General features: G+C 42.6%; 1 protein-coding gene across 1 annotated transcript; it reads right to left on the minus strand.

Moving 5' to 3' along the window:
- Nucleotides 1-7,837: 7,837 nt before the first annotated feature.
- On the minus strand, nt 7,838-10,887 carry LOC110721110. The gene is made up of 2 exons (XM_021900237.1): nt 10,826-10,887; nt 7,838-10,407 (listed from the first exon to the last, which is right to left on the minus strand). Exon 2 carries the CDS (start codon nt 10,397-10,399, stop codon nt 7,838-7,840), a length of 2,562 nt encoding a protein of 853 aa, XP_021755929.1. The 5' UTR covers nt 10,400-10,407; nt 10,826-10,887.
- Between the last annotated feature and the right edge of the window lie 4,873 nt (nt 10,888-15,760).

Below are 15,760 nucleotides of genomic sequence, written 5' to 3' on the forward strand. Positions count from 1 at the left end.
GAATTCATCCGACCGCTTCTCTGCCAATGATTGCTATTTTCTGTCTTTTCTTGCGGCCCCCGTCAGGGATGTCTTTCTCTTCTTGCCGCCTGCTTCTTGAACAGGCGCACTCTCCTTGACATTATCAAGGTCTATTTTTCCACCAATCGACCCAGCGGCCATAACAGTGGGCTTGACATCCGAGAGATAGCACTCTCGGGCCATCCTCTGATCTCCCCTTAGGGACCCGACTGTTCCATTATCCCTCTCAAACTTGAGCAACATAAGAGATGGGATTATAACAGCCTCGGAATTATTCAGGGTTGGTCGTCCCAGAATCATGTTGTAGGCCGAGAGTTCTTCTACTACCAGGAACCGGACTACCATGTGTCGTCCTTCCCCTTTTTCCCCCAGGCGGATGGGTAAATCCACTCGTCCCACTGGGTGGACGACTCCTCCTCCAAACCCTACTAAAGGGTGGGATGCCGGATGTATGCAATCAGTCTGATATTTTAGTTTCGACAGACATTTGCTACTGATGAGATCTGAGGAGCTTCCGGTATCTATGAGGATTCGGCCAACTCTCTGGTTGGCCACTTTACATTCAATAACGATAGGGTCGTCATGCGGCCCTCATACCCCTCCTAGATCTTCTTCAGTGATGACAATCTCAGGAAATGAATATTTGGAGGGTCGTTCTTGGTGAACGGAATTTACATCTAACCGTCTGATATTGTCTTTGTTGCCCCTAATAGTGGGGCCGCCTCCTGAGAAGCCGCCTGCAATGGTGTAGACGACTACATCATCTGTATCGGAGCTGTCGGCCTGTTGATTCTTTTTGGCCGACTGCTTTTTCGAGGAAGTGTTCCCCGTAGATTTCTTGACATAAGTGTCAAGATCACCTTGCTCAGCCAGGCGGTCCAGATACCGCAGGAGACTGATGCATTCATTGGTGTGATGACCAATATCTTCATGATAATCACAGAATTTTTCTTGGTTCCGGTTGTTTGCAGAACCCTTCATGGGGACCGGCTTCTCAATTGAGATCCGTCCCTTGATTTCCTTTAGGATAAATTGGTTATCCTTGTTAAACGCATACTTTGGGGAGTATGGTTTGAATTCTTTTTTCTTCTTCTGGGCCGGCTGTTTAGAGGAATCAGCCGCCCAGAACTCTTTTCTCTTCTCATCTTTGTTTGACGACTGTTTATGTCGTCCTTCTCTTTTGTCGGACCTTTTCCCGTCTGACTGTTTTACCGTACTACAAAGATCAGTCGCCTGTATATAGGCTTCCGCTTCAATCAAGGCCTCTTGAAGAGTCGCCACCCTCTTTCGGACCAAATCAAATTTGAAGGTCGACCCGTCTTTGAGACCTCTGAAAAAGTCAGTATAGGCTACTTCATCCGGTAACCCTTGAATCTGTATTCTCATCAGGTTAAACCGCCTGATGTAAGAACGAAGCCCCTCCTTCTCGCCCTGCTGAATCGTTCCTAAATCAAGGGTCGTCTTCTTTGCAGGAATGTTCATGGCGAAGTTGGAGGTGAATAAGTAAGCAAGCGTCCTGAAGTTATTTACACAACCAGTCGGCAGGTTGCCGAACCATTGTTGTGCGATTCCTTTGAGAGTCTCTGGGAAACACTTGCACCAAGTGGGATCATCCAACCCTTAAAGGTACATCAGGTTGGTGAATGCCATCAGATGGTCTTCTGGGTTAGTAGTGCTGTCATAGGCGCCTACTAATACATTTTTCACTTTGGCCGGCTGAGCGGCTTCAGTAATTTCCTTGGAGAAGGCCGGCGGCTGTTCGCCAAGTCTAAGCAACCGTAGCTGCCAGTCCATAAGTTGGACATTTTTTGCTGCATGCCCACAAAACGGAGGTGGCTGCAAAAAATACTGTTGTTGCGGTACAAACGGTAAGTTTGGTACCGCCTGGTCGCTATGAAAGCCGGACTGACGGGAGGTGCCACCTGACTGACTCTCATGATACGACTGAGTATGCCTCATCGAGGTATTGCGCAGACTGTCTTGGAAGTTTGAAGTAGAGGCCGACTCTGACAATCGGTCACTCTTCTTCTGCTTTAGCAGTAGCCGAGCATCTGTGTATGTTTTCCTTGACCCGTCCGCCTGAATATGACGAACAGGTTTCCTCTTTCCTGGAGTAGGAAAACGGTATTTTGTGAAATCAAGGGCAGGCAGCTCCCACTTCCTAGATTTAGGATGAGGGGTCGCCTCTCGCCCTTGAACTGGCTTCCTCTTCCGTGAAGTGGAGGGTTTCTTAGCCGACTGCTCCTTGTCCAGAGCAGGCGGCTTCTTGTTGATCAACTCTTGAATTTCTCCCTTGAAGTCCCTCATGAAGGTCATGAGTTCGTTCCTTGTGATGGGAGCAGACCCATCAGTCGGCTGCTGCCGAACAGGCGGTGCGCCTGCTGGCTCACTTCCAGTTTGAAGATGTTCCCGTTCCCTCATTTCGGTATGACGGGTACGTCGGGCCTTTAGGGTCCCGTCTGAAGCTGTGTGAGCTTCAACTTCAAATTCATTCTCTGTATCGTGGTCCGACTGAACTAGAGGGTCGTCCAGGGGACGTCTCTCTTCAGGAGCCGGTACAAACGTGGATGCCATCTCAGAAGTACTCTCCCCACTGACGGCGCCAAAATGTTTCGGGGTTTTCTGATGTCCTGCGGGAGAGTTACAATTCCGAGACTGGAACCGGACGCCTGTACCTGCAAAACAAACGGATGCTCCGGATGATTGGAGATCCGCCTCCGACGGTCAAGTTAGTACTTTATTAAGGAGTAATTAATGCGGAAATTAAAGTGATTGGGTCTCTCTAGGTGAGAGTGTTTAATGTGTGTAATCTATGTCATCCCCCTTAATGAGGATTAAGGGAGGTATTTATAACCTCGGGAAACGTGCCAATCCTAGGTTTAGGTTAACCTTGGGCTGATTGGGCTTCCCTCGAAAGTTGGGCCTAGGTGGCCGACTTCTCCATTAGGCATGGAGTATGCCACGTGTCATGACATAATAGGTCCAGGGTGGACGAATAAGCGTGTGCCATGTGGCAAGCCCTGAGAGGTCCAACTGGGGGACACTTGGCAGGACCTGATTGGCCCACGTGGCGCATTCCGATTGGTGGGAGCAAAATCCCCTAATCATTAATTATAAAAAATTGCAATTTATGTCTAAGCATGCTTTAATTCCAGCTTTTGATCCAAGTGTAGAGAAGTGTAGAACATGCATGTTGACAAAAATCACAAGGAACCCTTTTCCTAATGTTGTTGAAAAGAACAATGCATTGCTTGATTTAGTGCATAGTGACTTATGTGATTTTCATAGCACTCCTTCTTTAGGGAATAAGAAATATGTAGTAACATTTATTGATGACTATTCAAGGTTTTGTTATGTTTATTTATTATTCTCTAAAGATGAAGCCCTTGACAAGTTTAAAATCTACAAGAATAAAGTAGTATTGCAAACTAACGGTAAAATAAAAAGGCTAAAAACTGATAAAGGTGGAGAGTAATATAATCCAAGTTATTTCCAATCAATAGGATTAATACATGAAACAACCGCGACATATGCACCACAACAAAATTGTGTAGTGGAAAGGAAGAATAGGACATTGCAAGAAATGGTTAATTCCATGTTGTCCTATTCGGGTTTAAGTGATGGATTTTGGGGGGAATCCGTTTTAACGGCTTGTTACATTTTAAATCAAGTTCCTATGAAAGGGAATGAGGTAACCCCATATGAGCTATGGCACAAAAGGGAACCAAACTTGAGTTATCTCAAAGTTTGGGGTTGTAGAGCAATATTAAAAGTGCCGGAACCTAAACGTAAAAAGTTAGGCGAAAGAGGAGTGGAATGCATTTTTATAGGATATGCGGAACATAGCAAATCCTATAGGTTCTATGTGATAGAACAAAATGATTATTAGTCGGTTCATACCACCATTGAGTCTAGGGATGCATTGTTTGATGAAAATAGATATTCATCAATTCCTAGACAAAAATATGTCACTCCAAGTACGGAAGCTCAAAATTTTGATCAAATTAATTTTGATCAAGAAGTAGATGACCAAGCTCACTTAGATGAGTCATCTACATCATCACAACCTAGGAGGAGTAAAAGGGCAAGGAAAGAAAAATTCTTTGGCCCGGATTTTCATGTGTATTTAGTTGAAGGATCAAGGCAATCGATTTCAACTAAGTTTCCATACATTTTTAATGTAGAAGATGATCCTATGACATATAGTGAGGCTATGAGGTCTCATGATGCTCCATTTTGGAAGGAGGCAATTAATGATGAGATGGACTCCATCATGGGAAACAACACTTGGGTATTAGCTACTTTACCTCCTAAATGTAAACCTATTGGGTGCAAATGGATCTTCAAAAAGAAATTAAAGGTTGATGGAACTATAGATAAGTTCAAGGCACGGTTGGTTGCACAAGGCTATACACAAAAGCCGGGTATCGATTATTTTGATACATATGTACCGGTTGCAAGAATCTCAACTATAAGGTTTTTAATGGCTCTTGCGGCAATTAAAAATCTTGTGATCCATCAAATGGATGTCAAGACCGCATTCTTGAATGGAGATTTGGAAGAAGAGGTTTACATGCGACAATCGGAAGGGTTTGTTGTGGAAGGCCAAGAGCATAAAGTTTGCAAGTTGATTAAATCTTTGTATGGGCTTAAGCAAGCACCCAAGCAATGGCATCAAAAATTTGATGAGGTTGTGTTGTATAATGGATTTAAATTGAACAATTCAGACAAGTGTATATATAGAAAATTTGATGACAATGGTGAAGGTGTCATAATTTGTCTATATGTAGATGACATGTTGATCTTTGGAACTAGTTTGTCACAAATTGAGTTGACAAAGACTTTCCTTAGCTCAAAATTTTCCATGAAAGATATGGGAGAAGCGGATGTCATCTTGGGAATAAGAATAAAAAGGGAACAAGGCAAGTTGATTTTGACACAATCTCATTATATTGAGAAGGTGCTCAAAAAGTTTAATGTTGAGGACCATTCAACATCTCTTTATTCAACTCCTATGGATCCCAGCATTAAATTATTGCCTAATGTAGGTAATGCAATTTCACAATTGGAGTATGCTAGAGTTATAGGATGTTTGATGTATGCCATGACAAGTACAAGACCGGATATTGCATTTGCGGTAGGTCAACTGAGTAGATATACTAGTAATCCTAGTGTGCAACATTGGAAAGCAATTCGCCGTCTGTTGAAGTACTTGATGAAAACCATAAATAATGGTTTGTGTTATAGCGGGTTTCCTTCGGTTGTAGAAGGATACTCGGATGCAAGTTGGATCTCTAATAAAGATCATTCATCCACAAGTGGATGGGTAATCCTATATGTAGGAGGTGTCATTTCATGGGCTTCCAAGAAACAAACTTGCATTGCGGACTCCACAATGACATCGGAGTTCATTGCATTGCATTCAGCTGGTAAAGAAGTTGAATGGTTGAAGGATTTAATGCATGAGATACCCTTGTTGCCAAAACCGATATCACCAATAGTGATACATTGTGATAACAATGCAACTTTGGCTAAGGCATATAGCCAAGTTTACAATGGTAAGTCAAGGCACATTGGAGTTCGTCATAGCTTCATACAAGGACTTATCAAGGATAGTGTCATTACTATTGATTATGTTCGAAAAAATGTTAATCTCGCCGATTGCTTTACTAAGGCGTTCGCTAGAGATGTAAATAAAAGGATAGCAATCGGTTTAGGATTGGAGCCCTAAATAATTACAAATGGGGGAATCTCAACTTGACGCCCAATAAGACGTTGGGTCTCAAGTTCAACGAGATCAATTTCCTTATTTGATAATTGGGAACTTGTTTTTTCATCCTAGGTAAGTTCCGGATTCTCTGTGATGTATAAGAGGTTGCTTCGCTTAATTAATTTCCTAATATAATGCTTTGTCACAGGAGCATGGTCTTTGGAAGTCTACCTATGTAAGTACGAGGCGTAGCCGCTTCAAGAAGCTAATTTGGGCATAGCTTTGATGTACTTATGAATAGATATGGACTCATGGCTTAAAGTGTCAAGTATAAAATGTATTCAAGTAATAGACTTTGTGTGTGTAGTATCTTCAGGTCTCCAATAAGTTTCGAATTTGGTTCAATTGTTTAGCAACACCAAATGGATACAGATTCTTGGAATGTGTACTACACTAAGTAGGAGTTCAAGTCTGAGTACACTCTCATTTATGCATAAAGTTGTTTTGTGATGATGATGTATTTGCAATGAGTCTTGTATAATACTCTAAGTGGGGGAGGATTGTAGAATTATTTAGAGTATTAAGACTATTTTCATGTTAATACTCTTAATTTGCTTAGGTAATGGTGTAGCATTTTGGGTTTATTAAGTATTAGAGCAAGTAATACAATTTATACATTGTATAAATTGGGTCAAAGGTTTTAATCTAAAAGCAAGAAATTAAAGTAACTGTTGATTTCTTGATCGGTTATATTATTTGCTTTTGAGTATTATGTATACAATTATAATTTAAAAAAAAAATTAAAAAAAAAATTGAATGACGGTTGCATTCAATGTATGACGGTTGATGTTTCATGCATCATGCCTTTTGGAAGTTTGGTTGCTCTAATATATATATACATATATAGGAGATTAAAGCTATCCGAGAGAAAAAATAGCAATAGAAAAAGTCAGTTTTCTGGTTTCCATTCTCTAACAACGTATTGCAAGTTCCCAATATTTTCATCATCACAAATACAAACCACTTGAATCATTGTGATTACAATTTGACTACAACAAATTGTAATTGTTCCGTTTTATCTCCTAAGTGAATTTTTCGTGAAACCCGGTTGTAGTATTAGGGTCGAAATTACCTTTTTGGGAAAGTGGTTCCGTTCACGACTCGGATAAATTTCTCTGTTTTCATTTCCATATTTCTTTGTAATTTCCCTTGTTTACTATTATCCCCAACAATTACTCTCTCTTTTGTGCGTTGTTAAACTTGAAGGTGATTGATGTTGATATCCTTACTTGATTAGCTGCTCATGAAACTGCATTCAGTATCTGCCCTTTTTAGATCTTTAAAAGAGCTCTTTCCCAAATTAAAGTCAAGAAGAACCGCAATTCCCAAATTGCAGCCAAAGTTTTAAGAATTCCCAAAGTACCGTCCACGTAAGCACTGGTTAAAAAACCGGTTTTTTTTTTTCCGGTCCAGGGTAAACCGCTACTTGAAGTAGCGGTTTCTTTGCAATAAACCGCCACTTCAAGTAGCGGTTTCTTAGTTTAAAACCGCTACTTCAAGTAGCGGTTTGTTTACAAAAAACCGCTATTTTATGTAGCGGTTTATTTTGGAAAACCGCTACTTCAAGTAGCGGTTTACTTTGAAAAACCGCTACTTGAAGTAGCGGTTTACCCTGGACTGGTTTTTTTTTTCAAACTTGCATAATCACTCAAAAAAAAAACCTGCAAGTTGTGTACCTGTAAAACATGAGATATATAGCATATTTTCAACACAACCACCATAAATAACAAGTTTATGAAGATCTAAGGAAGTCGAAATTGCAAAGTCGAATATTTTTCAATTGATTAAATATAACAAAATCCAATTCTAAGCATTTACAAAAAAATTAGTTTAGTTCCAAAATATACACTTAGCTCGGGCGTTGCTTCTTCCCATGAGGTGACGATGAAGATGATGCAGCTGTCTCCTCTGGAATGTCATCCAGGCCAACTCCAACCCCAGACGTAGTGTTGCTACGCCGTCGGTTTCTCTGATACTGGCGATACTGGCGATGCACTAGTTCGAGAAAAAACATAAATATTAAACAAGAATATATAATTAATCATGTTACCCAGATGATCCAAATCCACCAATAAGAGTAGGACATGTCTTCTTGTTATGCCCAGGTCGCCGACAAACACTGCATGCCTTCTTCACACGATTGGGACGCTCATCCATTTCATTTCGAATTCTAGTGGACCGTCGGCCTGGGCCTCTTTTCAATTCTGGGTTGGCAATAGTAGTAGGACCATTGTAAGCTGACCAGTGGCAAGAATCAGGAACTGGTGCGAAACACTTCGCGTATGAACGCCTATATTCGGCGGTCATGAAAAAAGAATCCACAAAGTCTGCATGTGATAGGCTTCTATGACGACAAACTGCTAGTACATGAGAGCATGGGAGCTTGTATATTCTCAATTTCTCACAAGTACATGTCTTGCTCAACAGATTCACAGTGTGGGAGTTACCACCTTTACCAGCTTTTCTTCTTCCACGACCGGTCCTAACCTGATACAACCCGATGGCATCATAGTCAAAAGCAACAACCTCATGGTGCGTGGCTTTCTCCATGTTGGCTTCTATTGTCTTCTTAGCCTTTTCCGATAACTCATGGCCCTCTTCAAGTCTTCTTTTACTCCAACTTCTTCTAGTTGCAAAATAGGAGTTAACCCGGAAAAAGGTCATTTGCACTAAAGCGGTTATCGGGAGACATCGAGCCCCCTTTAAGACTCCGTTGAAAACTTCCAACATGTTTGTAGTCTTCACACCAAACCTGAAACCACCATCATGATGAATGGACCACTTACTGTACGGAACTTCCATCAAGTACCTACGGGCCTCTACATTCAAGTCACCAATTTTGTTGATGTAGTAATCAAACTTCTTCTTCTGCCTTGCAGTAGCTGCTTTGCCAAAGAGGTTCTTTATGACGACACTTTTAAATTTTGAGTTCACATTAGAAGCCAAGTGTCGTGTACAGTACTTGTGGTAGGCATTGGGCTCCTCCCAACCACTTCCAACTTCTTCCATTGCTGCTAAAATACCAGCATGTCTGTCAGATATCACACATAGCCCTTTCCTATCTGTAACTCGAGCACGAATACAAGCCATGAACCAAGACCAACTATCATTGTTCTCTCCTTCGACAATCGCAAAAGCAAGGGGGAATAGTTGAAAATTGGCATCCGTTCCCATAGCAATGAGTAGAGTGCCTTTGTATTTGCCATATAAATGAGTGCCATCAATGGTGATAAGGGGTCTGCAGTGACGGAATTCATCAATACATGGCTTGAATGCCCAAAAGACTCGTTGAAAAACATGTGTTCCAGGAACCGTACACTCTAACAACCTCCACTCAACAACAGTTCTAGGATTTGATTCCTTGAGAGCTTGCATGTACTTAGGCAACTGTTCATATGAACCCTCCCAATCCCCATAAATGAGTTTTATTGCCTTTTGTTTCGCTAGCCATGCTCTCTTGTAGGTTATTTGGAATCCATCAAATTTCTCTTTCACAAGTTGCACCATTGTCTTGATTTTCAATGAAGGATCAACGCGAATGACATCTAGAAGAGCATTGCAAACGAACTCGGAAGTCAGTAGCTTATGATCTCCCGAGTCGATGTCACCAACACAGTTACTTGCATGAGGGCCGTTGTACCTCACAATTTTAAACGTAGAGAGTGTTGGATCTTTCACTCCTCTAAGCCTCCACGAACAACTACATTGTTCTTTCCTCTTGCACTCAACAACATATTTCTCTGGCTCTGCCTCCACAACTCGAATTGTTTGATTTCTAGCTATGGAGTAAGATTTCACAGCATCTTTCAGTTGTTGCAATGAGTCAAACTGCTGACCAACCTCAAATTCTCCCCCATTGTTATATGTCTCATTTCCTAACCAAGACATCCATGAGTTATTCAAACGAGGATCAACTTGCGCCACTTCATTGAAGTCTGAAGTGGGGGCGCTTCCTTTAATTGCCTTATCACGAGCTTCAATTACCTCTTCATCATCATCTTCATCAGTGTCATTCATCTCTGCATCGCCAAATACATTAACATTGTTTGGGTCAAGAGAATCAAGAATGCCTTGTGGTTGTGTGCTTGTCGAGGTTCCAACATTAGGCGATGAGGCCGGAGACCTAAACTGTGAGAGATGGTCATTGACATAATGTGGATCAACAAGCATTCTTGTGAATGACCCTATGCCCACACTTTGAACACCAGTGGAAAACGGTTGATCCACACTACCAAAAAAATCCATCCCCGGAAAGGAACCAGTGTTAGTTTGCACAACTGGCTCCTTTGGAACTTGTTCAATGAACAATTGCATTGCAACAGAAGAACTCTGAGTCACAGCAATCCACATAGCTCTAACAGCGTTGTCGTCATTTAACGGAATTGCAACATATGCCCCAGCCATAGGATAACGCATAACCACCTTCAACTCCACACCTCTAGGATCAACACTCAATTCTTCATATAGCTTGTTCAGAACTTGTGAATATGTCATCGCAGAATGTACAAACACAAATTTTTGATTCCCACCCCTATACGTTATATCGCTATCTTTGTGGACAATTTCTCCACCCCAATAGCAATATAGAGGGTAGTTCGGAACCTCCATGTTTCATTCTAGAAAAGACCATTATTAATCAAAGATATTAGATTGCAAAAATTCATTAACAGTGTGGCAATGTCCTAACATCAAGCAAGCAAACTACACAATTATAGCAACCTAAACTGAGCTATGAAGGTCTTAATACATACAATTCTGAAACTCAATAACAACAACAACCAAAACCAACCACAAACATACATACAATTCTGAAACTCAATAACAACAACAATAAACAAGAACACTAACAACAACAACACAACCAAAACCGAAACTCAATAACAACAACAATAAACAAGAACACTAACAACAACAACACAACCAAAACCAACAACAACAACACATACATACAATTCTGAAACTCAATAACAACAACAAACTCAATAACAACAACAAACCCAATAACTGAATACAAAAAATAATTAGGGCACTTACCACAAACAAGAAGATCAGCACGTTTCTTCTGAAATTAGCGAAGCCGACCACTAAAGTCGAACCCTCGGGGTCAACAGCGGCGGCCTTCGTTGCTGATGAATGCTCCGGCGGCGTCGGTGGATTTCTTGGCTGCGCCGGCTTCCGTTGAAGGAGGTGTGATTTTGGTGGAAGGCGTGGATGGGATTTTGGTGAGAAGACGAAAATGAAAGAGGAAAGTGAAATCAGGAAATTATACCTGCTAGAAAACCGCTACTTGAAGTAGCGGTTTATTAAACAAAAACCGCTACTTGAAGTAGCGGTTTATTAAAAAGAAACCGCTACCTGAAGTAGCGGTTTATTAGTAAAAACCGCTACTTCAGGTAGCGGTTTTGCTGTAGACCGGATTTAAAATTTCTTCCCCCTGAACCGGTGACGTGGACGGTACTTTGGGAATTCTTAAAACTTTGGCTGCAATTTGGGAATTGCGGTTCTTCTTGACTTTAATTTGGGAAAGAGCTCTCTTTAAAAAAGGAAGAGATGACACTTATCTGCATAAAAAGTTTGTACAACCCTGTTGCCCTTCGAATTTGGTCCTTTATGTGTCTGAAAGGTAACCCATTCAAGTGATTCATTTGTTGCCCAATAAAAAAAAATAAAAAAAAGTGTCTCATCAAGTGCTTGACTGCTTGCAGTACATAATTCCCGACTGTTCAATTTGGTACTTGCAAATTGTAATGACATTGGACACATAAGACTTTCTATTCATGAAACATCTTTATATTATGTCAGAGAAATTACAGCACAAAGATGCTATAGCTATTCAACAGATTCCATCAGTACATTTTAAATCCACTTCCTCTGACAAACGAACGAAAAATCAGGTTGCTAAATTCTCATCATTCAAGGAAGCAGCAATTTGTGGTTTCCATTGTGTTCTGGGGAGCAAGATGCTTTACAAGAAGGCAGTTGATAAAGTAAAGACCTATGAAGATTTAGGTCGTTGCAATTCTCTGACAAGCCAAGGTTCAGATGGGTCTGGCTTAACTTCTACGAGGGACATGACCAGTACTCGAACTCCTTCAATAGAAAGATGCAGGGATCGCTAACCTCTCCCGTGTAAAGGTCGCAAGGCACTGATCATCCTGGCTCAGGAAGCAATGCGAAACCTGAATCTTGGAGCGCTAAAAAGCTCCAGTATCTAATCGTGAAAGGGTTGCTGCTTCACCTGTGATCTGAAACAGAAAACACATCTATCCCTCTCAAACTCCACTTCACTCTTCTGGCATTGCGATTCCTGGCATTGGGACACTGAATAACAGAGGTTTGCTGCATGAAATTTTTGAAATTTTGCAATATTCTTCTGCTTGCTATAATATGTGATGTGTTGATCTCTACCCTTATATATAGTATATGTCAAGCAAATTAAAGATGGCCCATGCACTGGAACAAAAGGCTTTCATGCTCCAGAGGTAAGACTACTAAATGTATAGTGTTGGACTGTCAATCTTTGGTGCGCGCTTCTGTATTATATAGCTCTCCAAGACTTTCCGTAATGTCATTGTGTGCATTAGCGAGTAGACAAGGAGTACCTTCTGAAATAATTTAGTGTTCCTGTTCTGTCAATATGTTCTTGAATAGGAAGTACATTGTTGCTTGCAAAGGTATGGTAGGGAATGCCAAATTAATTATACGTACTAAATATACATCCTTCGGTTAAATGAGTTACATGTAATGATTTTTTATTCTATCAGCAGGTATACATAACATATATAATTATAGGCTAGGCTCAATGTTGTTATGCTATGAGGATCGTTAGAATACATGCATCTATTACACCATGTTTCGGGTGAAAACAATGGGACCTTGCCGAAGGTTCGATGAAACGGAGAAGACTAGATTCGGTCCAAGTAATGTTGGGCCGAAGGTTTCCTGCACAGTAAACACACGTAAACTAGCATCGGGGGTGTTGCCGAGGAAGGCCCCTCCGATGCTAAAGTCAGTACAATGTGTTGAAAGAGAAGACTATGCAAGAGAATTAGTTGCTTGAGGCTTTTCTTGAATTAATGAGAATCCATGTAAAAATGTAATATTGATGGCTTTTATACCTCTTCATACATGGAGAAGTTGGGCCTTAGCCCAATTGGCTTGCCTTGAGGGCTGATCTTTGACTTTAGCACAATTGGAGAGATGAACCTTGACCTTGGGCTTTTAATTGGATCATTTAATGCCTAGGCCCAATTGGACTAAATTGGACCCAAACAACTTGCCCCCCAGACCCGATTTGGAAGGATGACGGGTCGGGTTTGATTTAATTCAGAAAAGGAGGGAAGTGAATGATTTAATTCATCCAAAAATTTGAATTTAAACCGTAATTAATGAGATAACAACGGTTAAGGCGGATGATTGTGGAAGTTGGACGGATAATGGGCAGTTTAATCGCAAGGTCGTGTGTTTAACGGTTACTTAGTGGGGTATTTAAGAGAAATTGAAACGCGGACTCCCCGTATTCCCATTTCAGGAGATATAATCAGAGGCGCGTCATCTCTCCTCACTTATTCACCAACACAAACCCAGAATTCTCGAGAGAACCCAAGAACCCGCATCAAAACTTCGCAAATTCCCCGAGCATTAAGCTTAGAAACTGAGACTTGCCACTACGAACTCGTAAATCGGCAAATTCGCTTCAGATTAAGGTAAATTCCTTTGATTTTAGTTTATTTTTCTTCGAATTCGAACTCCTCCCCTCTTTTTTCGACTTTTTTCTTCGAAATCATCAATGGCAAGAGGAGTTAGGGGTAGAGCCCGTGCTCCAAGAAGAGCAAGGCCAATTCCCGATCCTAGGAACAGGATTGGGACCTGGAATGGACAAAGACCAAAGTCTGACCCTGCTGAAGGGATTAGGGCGACTCCAATTTCCTCGGCTCCTCCTCAGAGAACGGAGGGGCCGAGCGCTTCTGGGCGGGACGATGAAGTTCCCGCTGTCCTTTGGGATATCCTCCCCGGGTTTTCAGAGTGGGAGGATGTCGAAGTAGCTTCGGCGATGATAAAGAACCGCCCCTACTCATGGTGGGTGGAGAATGCCGATCAGTATCGATTTGCCGAACAAATTGAATTGCATTACGGCATCCTTGAAGCTGATGGGTATTGGTGCCGAATGCCCGTGGCATCCGATAGAATCCATCGTCCACCCCCGGGGTATGTGGGGGTGTACACAAGACAACTTCAGTATGGGCTGAGGTTCCCTTTGGACGTATTCGTCCGAGACTTGCTGATCCATTACAATATCTCCCTATGTCAGCTAACTCCTACCAGCATCCGAAAGGTGATGACATACTTATGGGTCTGCAAGTTCTTTAAGTATGTGCCGAACCTGCACTGCTTCAAAAAGCTTCATCGGCTAGTGCCAAATATTCAAAGTGGGCACGGAAGTCATGGTTCTGGGTGGTACCGGATTGAGTCTAGGCCCCAGTACCTAACCATGTGGTCGAACGACTCTTCAGACAAGGACTGGAGAGGTCAATGGATTTGGGTTAGGGCACCCACGGACCCGAGCCACCCTTGCGTCTTCAGCGCTCCCCGGTACCTTGCTGAGTCTGATCCCGACATGGGAAGTCTAGGTCCCCCCGCAGATAACGGCTCAGATCCAAACCTTAATCAACAGAACATCTTCGGCAAGCTGCCGAACCGGGGGGGCAGCGGCCGAATGCAGCATATCCCGGAGACTTGGCTCCCCGATACGCATTATGTTTTCCAAGAGAACATGCTAGCAGCTGTTGGCCTCAGCCGAAAGTTTAAGGATGGTAAGCTTCTTCGGCTGGGGCCGAGGCTTTTTAATTATCTCTTTTTCTCCTCACTTCGCTTTTTCTATGCTGTGCCTGCCTAACTGAACTGACCTTTCCCCTTTTCTTTTTCAGAGCAGGACGAGACCAACGTCGGCATTAACTACGCTCGTCTTGGCGTCAACCGAGAACGAGTTGTAACTGATCGGGCCCCCTCCATCACTGAACCGGGACATAGGGAAGTTCATCTAGACTCTTCCCACTTTCAAATTAAGGTTGTTGCTCTGTATCAGAGGCAGAAGCCTTGGTGGAAGAAGAGAGATCCCTGGTTTCAGCTGCTGGACGAAGAAGCTGAAGCTGCCCGTACGGCCGAAGAGGTTGCACGGGTTATCGAAGCTTGTGAAGGAGGAGAAGGGTCCTCCAGGGCTGCTGAAGAAGAAGCTGCAGCTAGGGCAGCTGAAGAAGACGAGGCTTTGCTGAAGACCTCGGTGAGCTTTCAAACTTAACCTTTTTTTTTTTTGTACTCACATTCTTCCTCCCCCCTGTCTTTTACAGTCTGAAGAGAGTAACAGACACAGAGAAGGGAAAGCCCTTGTTCGTCCCGAAGACCAGATACAAGAAGAGTCTTCAGACTCAGACATGGACGAGCAGCCGCTTCAGAAAAGGCGCCGAAGAATGGCCATCATCGGCCCGCATGACTTTCAGCGGAGGCCGATGACCATCGGCGTTGAAATAAGGGAACCCAAGGAAGGCAATGGATCGCCGAGGGTTCCCCGGCCACCACCCCAATCACCTCAAAAGACCCCTCCGCCACCTCCTGAGATGGAGGTGGATCAGAAAACTCCTGAATCTAAGGGAGGGGTCCAAGAAGAAGTTCAAGAGAGTGCCGCTGAGCACAAGAATAAGGATGTCGTGATGCCCAGTGCTGAGGGTTTCACGGCAGACATTGCAAGAGAGGTTGAGGCTTTCGTCCTCACCCCTGAAGAAGAAGAGGTCATAATAATTGACTCTTCTGAGAAGGATGATGCTGAGCCATCCAAAGCTAAAGAAGCTCCGTCGTCATCCTTTCCTTCCTTCCAGACTCTGCAATCTGGAGAAATGGGTTTCTCGGCCCCCCGAATTCCAATCCCAGATCACATCTGGGACCTCATATGGGGTCAGAACCGAGAAGGTGTTG

This window comes from Chenopodium quinoa, unplaced genomic scaffold (genome assembly GCF_001683475.1).
Source record: "Chenopodium quinoa cultivar QQ74 unplaced genomic scaffold, ASM168347v1, whole genome shotgun sequence".
Taxonomy (NCBI): domain Eukaryota; kingdom Viridiplantae; phylum Streptophyta; class Magnoliopsida; order Caryophyllales; family Amaranthaceae; genus Chenopodium; species Chenopodium quinoa.